The sequence below is a fragment of the Camarhynchus parvulus genome, chromosome Z (genome assembly GCF_901933205.1).
Source record: "Camarhynchus parvulus chromosome Z, STF_HiC, whole genome shotgun sequence".
Lineage (NCBI taxonomy): Eukaryota > Metazoa > Chordata > Aves > Passeriformes > Thraupidae > Camarhynchus > Camarhynchus parvulus.
The window spans coordinates 44,072,471-44,090,427 of record NC_044601.1 but is presented as its reverse complement, the minus strand read 5'-3'; the positions used below and the strand labels follow the sequence as shown (position 1 = coordinate 44,090,427).

At 42.4% G+C, this 17,957-nt stretch overlaps 1 protein-coding gene across 1 annotated transcript in view; it reads left to right on the top strand.

Moving 5' to 3' along the window:
- DMRT1 (doublesex and mab-3 related transcription factor 1) overlaps window positions 1-17,957 on the top strand; it is a 57,776-nt gene that overhangs the window by 21,556 nt on the left and 18,263 nt on the right. The window contains exons 3-4 of the mRNA XM_030968875.1: window positions 1,837-2,120; window positions 11,517-11,679. Coding sequence (XP_030824735.1) covers window positions 1,837-2,120; window positions 11,517-11,679 — 447 coding nt within the window. The remainder of the gene's footprint in view (window positions 1-1,836; window positions 2,121-11,516; window positions 11,680-17,957) is intronic.

Sequence of the window (17,957 nt, the reverse complement as noted above, 5' to 3'; positions counted from 1 at the left end):
CAACATTTAAAGCTGAGCAATTGGAATGCAGCTTTATTTGAGAGGTAAATTTAGGGAGGGGAGTCAAGCTTTTGCTGTGTCTGTGGTCCAAGTTCTGATTTTATCAGATACAGACAAAAGGATCTAAGAGTCTTGCCCAAAAGCAGAATAATAACAATTTCAAAAATTAAAAAAATGAAAGTGCAGAAACTCTGAAAACTCTTCTGTGGCATTGCAGGCACTTCTGGTTTGTGTGCAAATTTGAGAAATACTCCAGATAAACAAGGCCAGCTGACATGGTTCTGCAGAAAAATCAGGTGCAGGAAGCATAAAACAGTCTTTGCTAATAAATAGTTCATTGATGTCAACAGAATGGCAGCAAGAACTGAATGGGGACACTGTGTAATTTAGTCACCTGGAAGGAGATGATCCATGATTGCAGAAAACTTTCATTATAGCTGAAGAAGTGAAACAAGATTGCATTGTAAATAGCAATAATGGGTAAAACTGATTATTTGCTCCAATATGCAGCTAATCCACAGGACTGTGGATGTTGTTATCATGACTCTGAGAGTCTGGTATGCCACTATATTCCTTCCACAGGTACGTAACCAAGATACAGGTACACCAAGAGAAAGATCCAGAACAAACTAGACCTGCCTGAAATGTCTTCTCTTAGGGCTGTTATTTCCTGTGTGCCTGTTGCCCATGCTGCTTCATGTCCATACCAATAGCTCTTGGGAGTTCATCCATACATTTTAAACGACATTGTTTTCTTCTCTACAAAACAATTCATGGGGAGAAGAGGAGCTCCTTGCAGAGAACTGGTACAAGGCAGGGTCACAGACATGCAAACTAGAGCCAGAACTACAGATATGGAGGGATCTGGATGTTTGATTTTTTTTCCCCCTGTAAATGTGTATATAAGATTGTGGCAGTTTTTTGTTGTGTCTGGCTTGGCAATGTAACTGATGCCATGTATGAGAGAGAGCTTGGGTGTGCAATAGTACCAGCAAGCACCTTCTATTTTTCATACTTGCAAATATTGCAGGCCCCTGGTTGACAGTGGAGTGGGTAAATCATGGCTTCTTATTGTCTGAGAAACATCCCCACCTTAGGGAATGACAGGGAGGCAGACCTTGCCTGTGGGGAGCGCAGCCAGCTAACCCCTGATCTGAAGGCAGCCCAGAGTGGATGCAGCAAGTCACAAGCAGTACCTTTCTCCTCATCCTCTTTTGCTAATGGTGGGGGATCTTGTTCTGCTCGGTGATTTTCTAGGTATGGGAGTTAAATTTGGATATGAAGGCTCGGCAAGGATTGAGGACTGTACTGTTCACAGGTAGCGTGTGGGTTTCTGGGACACCTTGGCTGTTCCTATGGTATTTTGCCGACTGCAGCTTCTCTTGCCTTGTGGCTGTTTGCCCCTCGTAGAGGCATGTTCAGAAGGTGACCTCGCACCTTCAGGACACTGGCTGGGAGGAGTCATTCTGTAGCTAGATCGTTTCTGCTTTTAGAGTGTTACAAGAGACTTGGCACACTGTTACAGGTTAAAAAGTAGTAGGGCACTGCAAAGTTAGGCGATGCAAATCATTAGCCCCATCGGTTGATACTGATTGAGGATTCAGAGCATTGTTTTAATCTGCAGTTGGTTTTGTCTGCTGTTTTGCAGACTGTGGTGTGTGTAGGTGGCAGTCTTGGACTTGTGAGTAGTTCTTGGTCCACTTAAGTTTCCACCGAACACTCAGCCACGTGCAGCTTTCAGCTCCTACTTCTTATTTACCACTCTCTGTCCAGCCCTTGGGAGGGGTAGTAGCTCATTAGAAGGTGAAAGATAATGGTCTTTTTTTTCTTTTCCAGAGGGACGGATGCTCATTCAGGACATCCCTTCCATCCCCAGCAGAGGGCACTTGGAGAGCACATCTGAGTTGGTTGTGGACTCCGCCTACTACAGCAGTTTTTACCAGCCATCTCTGTATCCTTGCTATAACAACCTGTGCAACTATTCCCAGTACCAGATGGCAGTGGCCAGTGAGCCTTCCTCAAGTGAGACAGGGGGTACAATTGTAGGGTCGGCCATGAAGAACAGCCTTCGAAGTCTCCCAGCAACATACATGCCGAGCCAGTCAGGAAAACAGTGGCAGGTATGATCTCCTGTTTGCTGGTTTCGTGACAGTGCAAAACCAGAATCATATTCCAGGGTGGCATTAGGACCTGTTTTGACAAAGTTAGACAAAATGGGTGATTGCAATGCAGCATAACAAAAGTAATTACATAGTTGGACAGTGATAATGGTATGGATAAATTGCCACAAGCGCAAAGGGCACTAACTTGATTTTATCTTCTGTATTATGTGACAGTAGATTATGAACTATTTTCCAGAAAAAACAGTCCCAATTGCCCAACATAACGCCCTGAAAGCCTAAGGTGTAATTTCTGGGAGGCTTTGCTCTTCAGAAGTGTGGGTTTTTCCCACGTTTCGCATCCAAGGCACCGAGGTGACCTGGGAGACCATGCTGTTGTGCAGCAGTTTGGTTGCAGTCAGTTGAATGTGATGTGGCACGTGTGGTTGTGTGTCATGATGTGTTCTGGTAATTGACAGCTCCAGAGCTCGTGATTTTTATTCATGTGGTTCAGGTTACAGGCAGTACCTGAGAGGTTCAAACCAGAGCTCTATGTACTTTGTTAGCATATAAAGCAAATCAAGCCCTCACACTCTAGGATGTGATAATTGTAGCATCCAACTCAGTACCAGTCAGAAACTGGAAAGAGGGAAAATCTGCCAGTATGGGGGATTCTTGGCAAAGTGAAAACATTTCAGTAACTCTGGGACTATTTGGTTGTGGATTGCAGAGATGCTTTTCCTGTTTGAGACTGAACTGATAAGGCTGTACCCTCTGAGTCTATGTATGCTTGTGTCCCTTGTGTAAGGACAGGAGAGGGCAGACCTCTTCTGTAGAGCATCAAGACAGGGCAGGCTGCTTCTGCAAAGGCTGTGTTGTGAAACCACTCAACAGTGAAATGTCCACCAAAACCACCTTGTGTAAGTGAGCAGATAGGTCATCCTGTTTGCTGACAGAGAGTTTCTCTAGCCAGGTTTCTCTGGCAGAGGGACCAGCTCCGAAAGGGTGTTTTAATTTTTGATACTGAGGAGCTGAAACTAATGCCAGGGTGATTGCAATTACTGTAGCACTTATCATTATTCCACATCCCTTTTCCTGCCATGAGTACAGCTGTTTGGGATCAAGAGCTATCTCTCTTCCTTCTGTGGTGCAGGCCCATGCCATGAGAGCTTTCTTCTCTCAGTGCATTGATACATAAAGGTACACCTTTCCAGCTGATGGTGGCCTCTCTAGCTGATGAGTTCAATCACCAGGCCAAGGGGAAAATTAGTCAAGGCGAGTTACGGGATTTTGTGCATGGTAATTGGGTGAGGTGCCAAGTGCTTTTTCAATTTTTTCATTTTGGTTGATTGGGTTAGCTTGGTGTAGCAGAGTATTTCAGATAGAAGGTTACTTCTCAAGCATCTGCAGCACTTAGCTTGCTGATGCATGGAGACACCATCACAAGACAAACAAAGAGTGGCTACATTTCCCTTGAGAAAATAATGTTCTTGCAGGCTGCTAGTCCCACATTTCACCTAGCACATAGTGTTTGAGGAAGAGTTGCGTGAGTATGTTAAACCTTGGAATGAAGAAGATGTGGTGTCTTCACAGTTCTGTTGTCATGTACTGTAATGTATATAGAAAGTCTTGGCTTAGAGAGTCTGTGTCTCACTTGTGAGATAGCCTGTTGCTGTGGAACCTTTGACACCCCTTAAAGAGATAAAAACAACTGTGTGATTTCCATAATTCTTCTCTTCAGGCCCTGCAGAAACTAACTTCCGCTTAAGTGCCATTCAAATTAGTGAGATTTTGAAGGGGTAAGTAAGGAAAAAAACTACATGGTTGTTGTCAAAAAGGACAGTTTTCTTTCCCACAGCAGGCTCAAAGCTGTGGATGTCTCTTGTGGGATATACCACATTATTCCATTCACCTTTATGTGAATTTAATTGTCTACCACATCTAAGATTTTAATTTCTCTAGAGCAGACCTTTTGGGACCCCTCAGTGCTGTTTTGATGTTTTGGATGTCCAAGCAGAGGGGATGTCCTTTGCTGTTTTGGATGTCTAAGCAGAGAGAATAAAGGTGCTTTTTGCCTGCAGAATTGATATCTCCCCAGCTTTTAAACTTCTCCTCTGACACAGGGCAAGGTGTAGTTCAAGGTCAATGTTTTGAACTTACAAGCTGTTTCTCAGACTGATCTACATGCAGGATAGTTTTTGCTGGAAGAGTTCTGAGTCATAGGGTTTGCATACCCTAACAACAGCGTAAGATTGCACAAATAATGATAAAAAGTTTTAGTGAGAGGCTAGAAAACATGTGATGGCAGTGGGTACAGTGATGCCGAGGTTGTAAAACCCTGTGTGGCAATGAAGATGGTTTATCGTAAGGTCTCAGTTGCTGCATGTGATTTTACATCAATTCTGCACATGCAGTTTACCAGCAAGGGAAGATCACAGAAATAGCAATAAATGGAGGATGAATAACTAATGAGCCTTTCTGTCAAACACAGTAAGGAATCAAAGGAGAGTTTCATTCAAAGCATGATCCTCAAAGAGGAATCAGACCTTGCTTACACTCAGAAGGTTTTGCTGGCAATCCTGTGCATGCTTATCCTCCTCAGAGGAAACACGTAGCTGTTACCTATGCTGAGATTTCTGCTGGGCAGCTTGTACTGACTGAATTTATTTTTTACATGTACAGGCTTTATTAAACCAGACTCCAATAGAAGTGCATTTTCTTTTCTAACATGTATTGCTGTTAACTTTTTGATCAAAGTTTTTGATCTTTGTTTCTTTGCCAGAATCATAGCTAGGCAGTGCCTGTTGTAACCAAATTAAGGCAGCTTGCTAAGGTGTGAGCTCACAGAAGGTATTCTTTTATGGTGGAAGTCACCACTGTGCTCACTGGAAGGTATTCTAGTTTAAGCTGGATGGACAAGACACCTGGCTTTTTCAGGCTCAGTTGGTGAAGGTTCACAGATCCTAGATTAACTTCAACCACACAGGGAGAATTGTATATTTAACTTCTGGATGCAGACAAGGCCTTGAGCAGCCCAGCTGTCTGCTGTTTCAGAATTTAGGAAGCAAGAAAGAATAGCCGGGGAGGAAACATGTGAGTGTGTGTGGGATGAGATGAGGATTAATGCATCATTGAGCATTGGCAAATAAACTGAATCACTGAATCTTTAATGTAGATTAATGTCAGATTTCATTAGTCTTTGTTCTTTGCAGGGGCTGGCATGCTCGAGTGGATTCATAAAGGTGCAAATATTTTAGGTATTTCTCTGTAGGTTTTCCTCATCTATATACAGTCACACCAGAAGTTGTATCTATCATGATTTGATAAGTGTAATGAACATTATTGTTTTGGTTGAGGCTCCTTTGATCATTTATATTCTGTTGCTCCTTCCAGCTCTAAGGCAGATAATCACCTATGTCTGTTGTTGCACCTGAGGAAGAGACAACCTAGGTTGGTAGGAAATGTAGTAGATTTGGTGGTTACTGTACCTCTCCTTTCCCTGTCCTGTGTGGGCATCTAGAGTTTCCCTTGGAGCTCTTGTAATTGCTCATTATAATGGGAATTTTTGTGCATTCCATCCGCTTCCATCCAATTAACAGTAAAATCAGTTTGCCAACATAAGTACTGGGTGTCAGAGTGGGTTGGTGTACTTGAAAGTTGGTGCTTCTGAAACTGGTCTCACTGCAGTGGGAGAATATGGGGTGATTGCAGCCTTTTCTATCACAGCTAAAGTAAAGCCTTGTTGGACACATCTGAATCTAATCAGACTTGATTTTCAAAGCTGACAAACTGCTGGCATGTGATCCACAGCACAAGTCTAATCTGGACTCATTGTGAGTCAGCATCATGCCCCAGAAATGTTAAAACTTCTGGTACATGCAGCTAAACCATTAAAAATTGGCAAGAGTGCAGAATGTGCCCCCATACCTCGGGACCAGTGGCTGCTTTTTCTTTGGTGTTCTGGTAACTCCAGGTATCCTGCTCCTGGGAGAGGTTAAGGCTGGTGTGGACGTTTTAGACACATTTCAGAACTTCAGCTTTTCCTCTTCCTTTTCCTCTTCCTTTTCCTCTTCCTTTTCCTCTTCCTTTTCCTCTTCCCTTCCCCTTCCTGGAACTTCCCATTCTTGGCAAACTAGTGTTCTCACTTTCATAACCTCATTTTTTTGTTCTTTCCTTACACCAGTTTAGAGCAAAAATAACTTGTGAGAAATTTTGACTTGCTTTCTAGTGTGGGATTTACATTTACCATCTGTAAAGTATTTAGTATAGCTGATATAGGAAACTGCTTTTTAAGGATTTCTTAGAAGTACCAACGATTTCTTAGAAGTACAAACTTGGAAAAATTCTCTTACTAAATCCAGAAGAATGTGGCTGTGACAGGACAGCTAGGAGGTTGAAGAATAGTCACTCACTAATAAAAAAAAAATGTCTCTTTTCAACTTCCTCCACCTGCTTCTGCTTTCTGGAGCAGTTTTTCCTCCAAAAAGCCTGTGTTTCTTATTGAAGTTGCAGTCTTACTCTCCAAAAGTCAGTGTAGAATGTGTGCATGTGTGTGTAAATATATACACATTGTGCAAGTCACCCAAGACAGTCCCAATTTTATGTGTAAGCAGTGAATTATATACTGTATTCATAACATACCCTTCACACTACAGATTTATGCTAAAAGTATCCTAATGTTTCTGACAGCTCATGTGTGACATGAATGCAATCCATATTTCTTGGAGGAGCTAATCTAAGTGGTTTATTTTCCAATACTGCTGATAGGGCTATATCTCTAGGTGTCACTGCAGTTGAGATTCTGATGGTAACATATTGTTTATGGGTCACTGCCTTTGTCTGAAAGAATAGGTTGGAACAGAATAGCAAAGGTTAATTAAGTTTGTCTATCAAGGAGGGACAGATATAGATGTGTCTTGTATTTTCTCTGCTAGAATCAAAGTAAGTCAAGGCAGGGTATCATAGACTCATTTTTTTCTTTTTTCTGAAAAACATGCTTAGCTGGTTTTAGGAATGAAACACCTTGGGCAGTATGAGTGCAAGAGTAGTTGTGAGTGGTCAGCATAAGAGCAGTAACATTGCAAGATGGGAAAGAAGCAGCAAACCTGGTTTATAACTTCAGAAACTGAGGCAGGGAAGTGTCAAATAACTTGTCACAGTCACACAGTTCACAAATGACAGAGGGGAGATTACTGATGCCTGAATTTCCATTTCATTGCCCAGTGGCTGCCTTCTTGCCCATGCCAAAAACCAACCTGTGAATTCTGTTGTTTGCAAGCAATGACACGAATGCAATTTTATGCCCACTAAAATTGACTTTAAAATCAAGACAGAAGCAGGAGGCTATGTTAAACTTTCAAGTTTCTCTGATGTTTCCATAATTACTGAGTTTGGTACGTTTGTTGCTGAGTCATGGGTGGAATAAAAGGATGGAAACCCTGGGTAAAGTGATTTGGCCAAGATCATATGGCACACCAATGGCAGAGCTGAAGGACTGCACTTTGATCTTCTGTGTTGCTTATAAATTTTTGCAGCCCTTGTCACCCAGGAATAGCATTCATGACCTCCTTCTGTTTGTGTTTCTTGGAAACAAGCCCTGTAGTTGGAATCAGCTGGAAAGTGTGAAGATAACACTGTCAGGTTCACAGAGAGATTGTGCCTGGCAGCTTCTGCAAATAAAAGAAGTACACAGGTGATGTTTTGGCTAAACAAATATCTGAGAAGGACAGGATCATTTTCTAATCTCTGAGGCTAGAAAGGTGAGTCACCACTTGGTGCCTGCTTTGACACCTTCCTGTTTCTGGTTTGGCCACCTTTTCTCCTCGGCTCTTTTTCAATGAAGAAGGTATGTAGGGGTTATGCAGATGCTGCCAGCTTGGGAAGGGGTACTGGGCTTTATGTGCTCTTCCACCAGTTGTTGAGAAAGGCTTTTTACAGGAATGGTCTGATGCAAAAACATTTTCCTCATGTTTTCCCTGGATTTTGCTATGTATGCTGTCAGTGTTGGACATAGCTGGAGGGCTGCACTGACCATTTTGCTCAGTGATTAACAAGTCCTGTTTCCAGCTTATCTGTGCAAGGGCAAACTCTAGCTGCCCCTCAGTTCCTCACAGTGGCTTTTCAAGGCACAGGGAAAGAATTTCCAATACACTCGTGGCCTTCCAATCAGGCCATATTTATTTGTTCATGAATTTTAAGCATCTCACCATTACTTGCAGTACATCTTTTAAAACATTACTGAGTATGTGCTGTGTTGTACAATTTAGGGGAACCTGTAAATGTTGCATAGAGCAACTGCTGCTCTGATGATATGTGTCTCCCACTAAAGTCTGTGAGGTACTTGGTGAATCCTGCAGCTGGAGCAGGACACAAGCGCTGTGTGGCTGGAAGGGAAGCAGCTTAGGGACTCAGGATGCCCTCTGCAAAGACTAATGCATGCCTTTCCCTTCCACAGCTCTTGCTCACCTAAAATTTGCCTTGTTCTTTCGCCGTGTAGCCTGCAGTGATACAAACCAGAGTGGTTTGTGGGACTGTCCCAGCTCATGCCTGTCTCAGCTTTTTTGTAGGGGTGGAAGGGGGCAAGGGAAGCAGGAGACACCAGAAGGTCAGGCATTCTCCTCCTGTGGTCCATGCATGACCCCAGCATTCCCCCTAGACAGACCTAGCACAGGATCCCCAAACCTGATACCTTACTGTAGCATTTGAAAAGCTGAACTGCCCCAGGTTGAAAATAATCTAAATATTCAAGGGCCTCCCCAAGGCTGTCTTGATCTTCCTTTTTGGCACCCCGAAACCTGAAAGGATTCCACAGAGCTGCCAGAGTTAATACAGACCAAATGTCCCTTCTGATGAGGCAGTGGTCTCCCAAGCCCCCTTTTTAATGCAGCACTAAGGTCAAGAATTTTTACAACTGGTTGGTTATTTTATTGTTACTGTAAAATAGGATTGCTAAGCACTTTAAAAAGGAAACCTTATGGTTCAGATTTACTGTGGTGTAGATTCTAAATAGTTTAATAAAAGAAAACCAAAAGCTTTTGGATTTTCTTCAGTGGTTAATACACAGCATAATCTTTGCAGAGCCATACCTCTGGGTGTCGGTCGAACTGTGGTTTGTAGACTTGGTGTGGGTAATAAGATTATAAAACATGTCTCTTGCTAGCCAGCTACCACACACTAATAATAATAGTAGTAATAATTCATTGCATCTAGGTGAGTTGTTTTTTTAAGAAATGGAGAAAACCCCTAAAAAAAGTGTTGAAAGGAGGTGGATCACTGCATCCACTCTGCCGGGGGGAAAATGTATGCATGATGGAGTTCGTGCCAGGGAGCGATCCCTCCATTTTGCTACAGCTGAAATAATCTGTCTCCTGCAGGCAGCCTTTTCTTGGTTGTACACATGCACACATACATGGCCTTGCACAAGGGAGAAGTGGAGATGTGAGGTCTGGGGATGCTGCCCTGCCCCAGCAAGGGAAGGAAAACTACGTGCAACACACAGACAGAGAACAACGGGCTAACTTTTTTTTTTCCCTGGTACTTCCAGAGCTGTCGAGCTTTGCAGGTGTGCAGATTCAAAATGCCCTTTGGACTGTGCTTTTGGGCAATGTTTTGTTGAGGGAGTCTTGTTTCCAAGAAGGAGAGTGCCCTTTGTCAGAAGAGGAGAAGCAATGTCAGTGGTTGAGTTCAGACTTCCTCAGGATGACTCATTAAATTTTTGAAGAGCAATTTACTATTTACTCTGGGTGAAACTTCAGTGTGTGTTGAACTTCTTCTGCATGTGAAAGTAGAAAAACAAAAATTTTAGTGTTGTTTTAATTTATAGGAGAAGAACTCTTAACTTTCACAGGCTAAAAGCAAGTCCCTCAGTACATGTGCAAGTATATGCAAGGATGCTGCTGTCAGAAATCAGGCAGAAGTGCACTTGCTTCCTGTAAACAGACACCATTCTCTGTGCGCCTAGTCTCACTGAAAACATTCCTCAGAGAGCACCAACAGGATTTTATGTGGCTTGGGCCACATTGTTTGCAGCTAGGCATATGAAAATGAGTATGGAATTCTTACAGGGAATTCCCCTTGGAAAACAAGGGGTGACTGCACTGTGGAGTGGTTCTGGGAGGTGCTGTGGTTCCTACGGCCAGGACTAGACCCCGTAGGTGTGCTGGCAGCCATCTGGGACAGCAGGCTGTCATCCAGCCTCCCCTGCTCCCTGGCTCTGAGCTTTGCAGCCTGTGGAAGGGCTGAGGGGCAGGGCTCCGGGGACCACAGTGGAGCAGGCAGACCTGAGGTGGGACCTAGCTGAAAAGGCTGCCAGGCTTGTCTGCTTGCAGACACTATGTAATGGCATAGCTGGATGTGCATTGTTGTTGGCACTGCTACTGTTATAACCGGTACAAAACTCTGACAGTTTGTCTGTGCCCAGAAACTTTCTGTCTTTCAGTCATTCACTTCCCAGCATACTTCGAGAAACCAGCTAGTCTTATCTTTCCTGTTAAGAATGTTAATTTTGTTTTGGCTGCATTTTTGGAGCATGGAGGCCATGTTGCATTGTAGGGCTTTGTAACAAATAATACTAAGTTGTTAGTTCTTTCATAAAACACAAATTTAAGAAAGCATTACCACTCCTCTGGGGAGATCAGTTTGGATGATATCAGGGCATTGGAGTAGAAAAAACTTTGATTTCTGAGCATTGCCACTTTGCTGCAATCTGTGGAAGGGAAAAGGGATGTCTGATGGATGCTGTGCTGACATGGCAGACCTGCTGGCTGGTGTCCAGTTGTAGCTTCACAGCCAGCTTCTTGTGTAGTCTAAACACAACTCGCTTTTTTTCAAGAAAATATTTTTCCCATCTTAATGGTATTTTAAGAAAAACGGTGTGCTTGTGTTTGGGTGTGTCACTGCTCAGTACCATGGAGCAGATCCTGTGAGAGTCGGTCGATAGGACTGTCCTCCTTAGCCACCCAGAAGGTCCCTGGCAGAGCAGCTACCAGCGGTCTCAGATGGGTTAGTCTTTGGGGAGGTGTAGCTGGGTGGACACTTCACCTCTGACACTGGCCAGGTGTACCCACTTGAATGTGCCATAAGCTGGGGACTTGGCAGGAAGCTGCTTGCAGTGAAGGGTACTTGCTTGTGTGCCAGATGCATCTCCATCTGCAGAAAGGTGAAACAACCATAGGTCTGTTGCTGCTGCTGCTGCTGGGTCACATCTCACCCCACACCTCCTGTAGCTGGTCAGTGTGGGCAGACTGTGAAGCCACCAAATCAAAACCCAGGGCTAGGATGTCAGCATGTTACTTCCCGTGCACCCACTGTGACCTCCTTCAGAGCCATGGAGGGGTGGGGGCGAGGGATAGCAGGGTGCCCCCATGGCGCTGGGGCATTGCTTTCACAGGCTACTGTTGCTTTTCTCTCTCCTGACAGGTGAAGGGCATGGAGAGACACCACGCCGTCAGCTCCCAGTACCGCATGTGTTCCTACTACCCACCTGCTTCTTACCTGGGACAGGGGGTTGGCGCTCCCATGTGCCTCCCCCAAATCCTGACCTCTGAGGACATCCCCTCCTCCTCAGAGTCAAAAGCCAGAGGTAAGTGCACCCACTGGGCATGTGTCACCACCTTGCCTTGGACCTACACCCAGGAGGCATGGATTGCTGCTGGGAAGGAAGCTAAGCATCATCAAGCAGCTGTTTTAAAGATAGTGGCTGTCTTCTGGAAGGCTTGTAGTGATGGTGTACAGTCACGTAGTCTTGCACTTTAGAAGCCTCATGATTGAGGAGTCAAATCAGTTGTACCTTCTGCATTTAGGTATGTCTCTTAAAGTTGTACAGCGCTTGAGATGCTGTCTTTGGTGCTTACCACCTGGCCCCCTCACAGGAGTAAATAACAATTTGTGCTCCAACTTCAGAATTACCTTTCTTCTCAGGAATGCTGTGATTTTTTTTCACTGGCCTGCCACTGAGCCTTTGCCATCCTTTCTGAACCACATGTGGGAATTACCGCATCCCAACCATATAATGAAGCCCCTTGTAGACTTGCTCCTAGTTTTTTTTCAAAGTCATCATACCATGTTATTTAATTTAAAACTACTGCATATAAATTGTTCAATCTTTCTTTCCATATTGTGTTTCAGGCTCTCCTAAGGATTACTGTAATCTGCAGTAATTTCCAGTGCTGGTGAATTTACCCTGTGGTTTTGACAATGTTTCTTGCACTTCCTTGTTCCCTTACTCCCATAGTAGACAGTGCTAGCACAGGTGTTAACATGGCCCTGCTGGAGTAATCCAACTCCATTGAGCTGCCTCTCCATCACTGAATCAGGTCAGTAACTGATGCTGGAGAAATAAGAGAAACAGAGAACAAAATCTTGACACTCTCCAGCATTCAAAGGTATCCTGAGCCAGGACAATAAGCTTTTCACACGTTTTGTTTCTCTGTACCAATCAGTGAACTTGGCAGTTTCATTTTATATGCTCTGTGGGAAGTATTTTTTTTCATTCACTTTACACCTGCCAAGTTTTAGTGGGTTGTTTTTGTTCGGTTTTTTTATTTCACTGAGTCACAGCACTGATAACAGCATCCATCCTTATTTCTTTCTCTTTCCTTCTTCATTGAAATTAGTTTTCTCTTTCTGTCTGGTGGGAGGATGTATGTTGTGTAGGTTCCATAATTGTCTTCAGTCATGGTCTTTCTGTGGCTGAAGTCCTGGTGTCTCTTTCAGTTGTGTCATGTGGTTGTGTCATGACAGGGCCTTAGGGATCCAAGTGATGTTTTGGAAGGTGAAGTGTGTATAAAGTCACGCTTGTGGCTTGTGTAAGTCAGCACTGAGCCCTTGTATTCTATTCACTAACTCCAGAATCATTTCTGTTGAGGAGGTGGCTGTTCTTTCATAGTGGCTGTTTCTCAAAGTCTTCCAACTAACTGTGGCATGTTAGGTAGATGAAGAAACAACATATGGTGTGATGAAACCTTAGACTTTTCCTCCTTCTCCAGTAGTTTTAAATGGCTTAGAGAAATCAGTGATCCTTGGTTCATTTTCCTTCTCTTTTCTTCAACTTTATTTTATTCCCTCTTTTCCAACCACCAGTGAACAGTGACGTCTTCCTTTCTGCCCATTGGTTGGAGAAGCAGTTGGTTTTATGCTCAACTGCAGTTGACACTTTTTCTTGCATCCATCACTACTAACTCACTAAGAGGTCTTACCAGCCAAGTGTTTTTAAAAATAGACAAAAGACCTTATACCCTTTGTTCCCAAATGCACTTCAGTAATTTTTCATCACTCTAGAAAAAAATTATACGTAATGTTCCACTGATTTTTAAACTGCATAAATACTGTATTTTCAATAATCCCTGACTGCTTCTCCAGACACTATTCCACACAGAGATATTGTTCCCTAAGTTACACCATCAATCAGAAACCGACAAGCAGTGAGATGTAATTTACTGAGATCAAACAGCATTTTCCAGACTCTGAAGAAGTGTTTTTCCATAGCAGGGAGCTAGTGGGTGAAAGAGGCACCAATGTTTTTGGAAGAAATTTGAACCCGTAAGCAGGATCATAGCCAACAGGCTTCTTAGAAGCATCTTCTTTTTTCTTCGGCATGTTCTTGGAGGAAATGTTTTTACTTTTTCTGTCTACAGACAAAAGAATATCCTCAGGAAATACATGATTTACTCTTCCATGACATTTTTCTTCTGGTGCTTTTCCCAAACCTGAGAGAGTTAGAGGTTTGTTGCCTCTTTATTGTCACCTGTGTGAGTGCTGGGTGGATTGTGTGTATTAAAGAGGGTGGGTCATTTCCCCAAAGTATTGACCTGCACATGTTGCAGTTGCTGTCTCCTACAAAAGATACATTCTTAGGTATTTCTTTGTTGATCGTTGGGCTGAGCTTTCTGCCTGACTCCTTTGTTATGAAGCCCAGGTGACATGTTTCTGCAGGGTTAGTGGTTGCTACTTGCTGAAGACAATACACATACAGTTGGTTACCTGCACTTCAGTTGCAGCTTCAGCATTATAGAAGCTTTGGCAGTTCATGTGTTATGGTGGTGAGTGAGATCATTAGCTAATTTTGTTCTGTTAACTGCCTGCTTAGACCAGTTACAGTAGAAGGGATAAGAAATGAACTAGCTTCACTTTCTTTCTTTCAGTGAAGTGAAAATCTCTGGAAGCTTCTAGCACTTGTACAGGACCATCATGGCATGTTACACTGTCTTGCATATAGTAATGGGCTGATGTTTTCTGAGTGGCAAAATACCATCAAGTCAACCTCCTTGCAGTCTGAAGTGTTTCCAAGTAACATGCTTTGCTTCCAGTTAAGCACAGCTGCTGCCATTTCAGCAGAAACTGGCAAAAAAAGGGGGAGAAAAAGTTGATAAACCAGTGACAAACAGCAAAAGGATGTTTTTAGAGGGCTTCCTTAGGTCAACAAGTTTTAAATTTTAGGCAGTAATTTCTAGGTGGGAGGGGGATTTCATACTCAGTACTGCAAAATATTTCCTTCTCTTTTTTTTCTGCAAAAGCAATGGGAGGAAAATACATATGAGAGGTTGTCAAATCTTGTGCATGTACATGAAAAAGTATAGTTTTGGAAGACAAATTGAGAAGTGGGGAAGTGAGAGTGGGACACAAGAAGATATTTAATCTCCAAAACGCTCCCATTGATTCCTGTAGGACAGCTGCATGCTTGTTTGTTTGTGTTTTGGTTTATTTTGGTTTTTGTTTTGTTTTGTTTTTAATGAAGCTTCTTAGGTTTGGCACACTACCCAGAATAGTCTAACTCCTTCCACTGATTTTCAGTAAGCCTCTCCAGCATTTATGAAATAACCTGTGCAAAACCTTGGTTTGAGAGAGCAAGAAAGCACATGCAAGGCATGTGCCTCACTCTGGGTCCTGTTTACACTGCGTGAAAGTGCAGCATTTGCTTATCTGTATGAAAGTGTTTACCAGGTTTGGGAAAGTGGCAGAAAACTTTAACATTCAAATAAAAAGATGCAAAGGGTAAACATCCCTGTATCTGCAGACACTTCAGATTTTAGAGCAGTTGCCTGGTCTTAAAGTTGGCATGGAATGAAACCTTCTCTATGTCATCATTGTATGAAATGTTGAGATAATTACACCATAATTATGATGTAATTATCTATGGTGAAAAAAATGTCTTGCATTTAAAATTATGTTCCAGTTGCTGGACAGTTTTGAATTTTTTATTTTCATGTCCTAAGTGTCATGAGTGTTGGAAATACAAGGAATGAAGCGCTGGAGCAGTGCTGTATTTGCAGCTTAAACATTAAGCAGGAGTCTTAAAGCTCTCCTAAAGGCATTTAAGAAAATACTATTTTGATGCAGAAAGCATCAGCAGTTCTGTGTAAATAAGCAAACATCATTTTCTGAAGAAGAACATTTCTGGTAACAGGCTTTCTGTGTCAGCCTAACTACTTCCAGCACTAAAACACCTTTTCCCACTCCTTTATAGAATTCAGATAGCAGGTATGCCCAGTTTTACAGCTGTGGAAATGAAAGCGACACAGACATTTCTGGAATCTGCATTTAGAGACTCATCCTTCCTTCTGTGCTTGGATGCTGTATCAACAATGGTACTGAGCCACGGGAGAAGCCGGGCCAAACTGGAGCAGCTCTGTAAAGAGCCTCTTCCAATAGTTCCGCAAGAAAGGGCATGTTGGAAGCAGTCTCCCTGCTTAAGATAAAAAGTTTCACTTTGACAAAAGCGTTGCTGGAATGCAAGGAATGCTCTGTGCCCCAGAAACATGTTTGAGAGATGCAAAGATTGGATGTTTTCTTCCCAGCTGGGTTTTTGTGTACCAAAACTTTTTGCAGCTTCCTATATATCTTAATTTTGCATGAATATATGTCCTAGAAGTGAATGCCATGACAAACAAGTAACATTTCACAGCCACAGGTGGCCCCTGGCTGTAGGTTCAGAGAGGTCAAGAAGTCTTGGTAAGCAAAAGAGACCATTTCCCTGAATGTGAGCTGCTTTCTGCAAGCATTGAGGTTATAAAGATGGAACTGCAAACAAAGCAGGCTGGTTTGATATGGCTGAGAAATTACCCCAAAGGACAGCAAAAAGCCTTGCCTCTGTCTGCTCTTAATTTGCAGCCAGCTGGGAATATGCACTGACAAAGCTGTACTAATAAAGTGCTTAGGAACTGGGAAACAACTATAGCAAATAGCCCAAATTATCTTTTGTCAGTCAGCTAGCCACGATCTCTGTAAGTTGAAGAGTAGCTCTTTCAGTCCCAGATAGTCCAGGTGTTGTCAGGTGTGAGACATACTTCTTCTCCTTTTCTGTGCACCTCTTTGGAGAGTATCACCAGAAATCATCTTGAGTTTGGAAAGGTTTCAACAGCAGAGTGTATGGAGAGGATAAAATTTTGCACCCAGAAATCCATCAGTATTTAGCTTGTTTGTTATGTATATGTGTCTATCTGTGCATCTTTTGATTTAAAAGTGACCTCTGCTCAAGAATATCTGTCCTTAATGATGAAGGAGCAAGCAGTGTTTGCTGAAAACTCAAGACTCTAGTTTCCACTATCATTTTACATCAAACTCTTAGCAATAGATTTTGAGATAACACCAAAGAAGAGGAAGGGGATAAGGATCTAAATCTGTAGATCTTCAACAGTTTGTTCAAGTGAGTCACTTGAACTTTGGGGCAGCTGTTTATTTTTTTGTGCATTCTCATTTCTGCTTCTTACAGTCCTCAGTGGCTATGCTGCTTGCAGCTTTCCTTTGGCACTGATTACAGTGACAATGAGCAGATTTTCTGTCATATTTCTGCATGCCTTAATTATGTTGCATGCACATTGCAATGTTTTATAGATCTCTTTAGGCAGATGACTTTTTAACATGTCATTTTCATTAAAAATTGGAATTTTGGGTGTAGCTGAACAGACAGTTGTTGAGCATGGCCTTTTTTTATCTTTTAAACTAATGGGATTGCTAACCTTGATTCATTATGTTATTAATCATACTTGATAATTTCAATAATTGTAACAGCAGCTGTCAAAATATATTTGATAATGTAAGTGTAATCTCATTTTTCTGTGTATGGAAGTCTTTTTATGGTCTGTGTTATAAATGAAGTTTTATTAGTGAAGATTTAAGCAATATTAAAATAAGTTTATAATGTCTGATGGGAATTCCTAGAAAAAAAGTAATACAAGCATTTTTTTTGCATTATTCTTTAATTCAGTCCTGATTAAAAGGCTCATTTTAGTAGTTTCTTCTCTAAATGCAACATTTATATTATGCTTACTCAAAAGCACACAGAGCAGCTTTGCATTAGATGGCTGCAGAATTACAGGCTTGTTTAATGACTTTTTCTGATTGGCAGGTTTTGCTGATTAATGTCAGGGTGACTGACAAACTCTTGCAGTTTGATCTGGAGCAGCCACTGGTCCTGCCTCCAGAGTAGTAGGAAGAAACTGTATTTTTTAAGGCTTTTCACCTGTTTTTATGGAAACATAGGGTATTTCTGGACTGAGGCTTTAGCATCCCCTAGCAGGAATTTTAAGCTCTCATGGAAACTGTGTGGGAATGCCTTCATTTTTCATCATCCTAGCAAGAGAGAATGGGACAGCCTGGACCCTCAGCACTTGCCAGTGGTACCCTGTCCCCCCTCACCTGCAAAACCACATGTGCATGAATAGTTGTCAGAGAAACTGAGTTTTTCTTCATTGGATTTATTCGTCCATTGTTTATTATGTTGTATGGATCAAAGGATGCAGCATTTTTGAAATTGAGGCCTACATTTTGTTATGAGTTTCAGGCTTTGAGTTGGTAAAACAAGGGTTTGAAGAAAGACCTTCTATCCTGAAGAAACTTAAATAGGTGGTACACTTGGCTCAG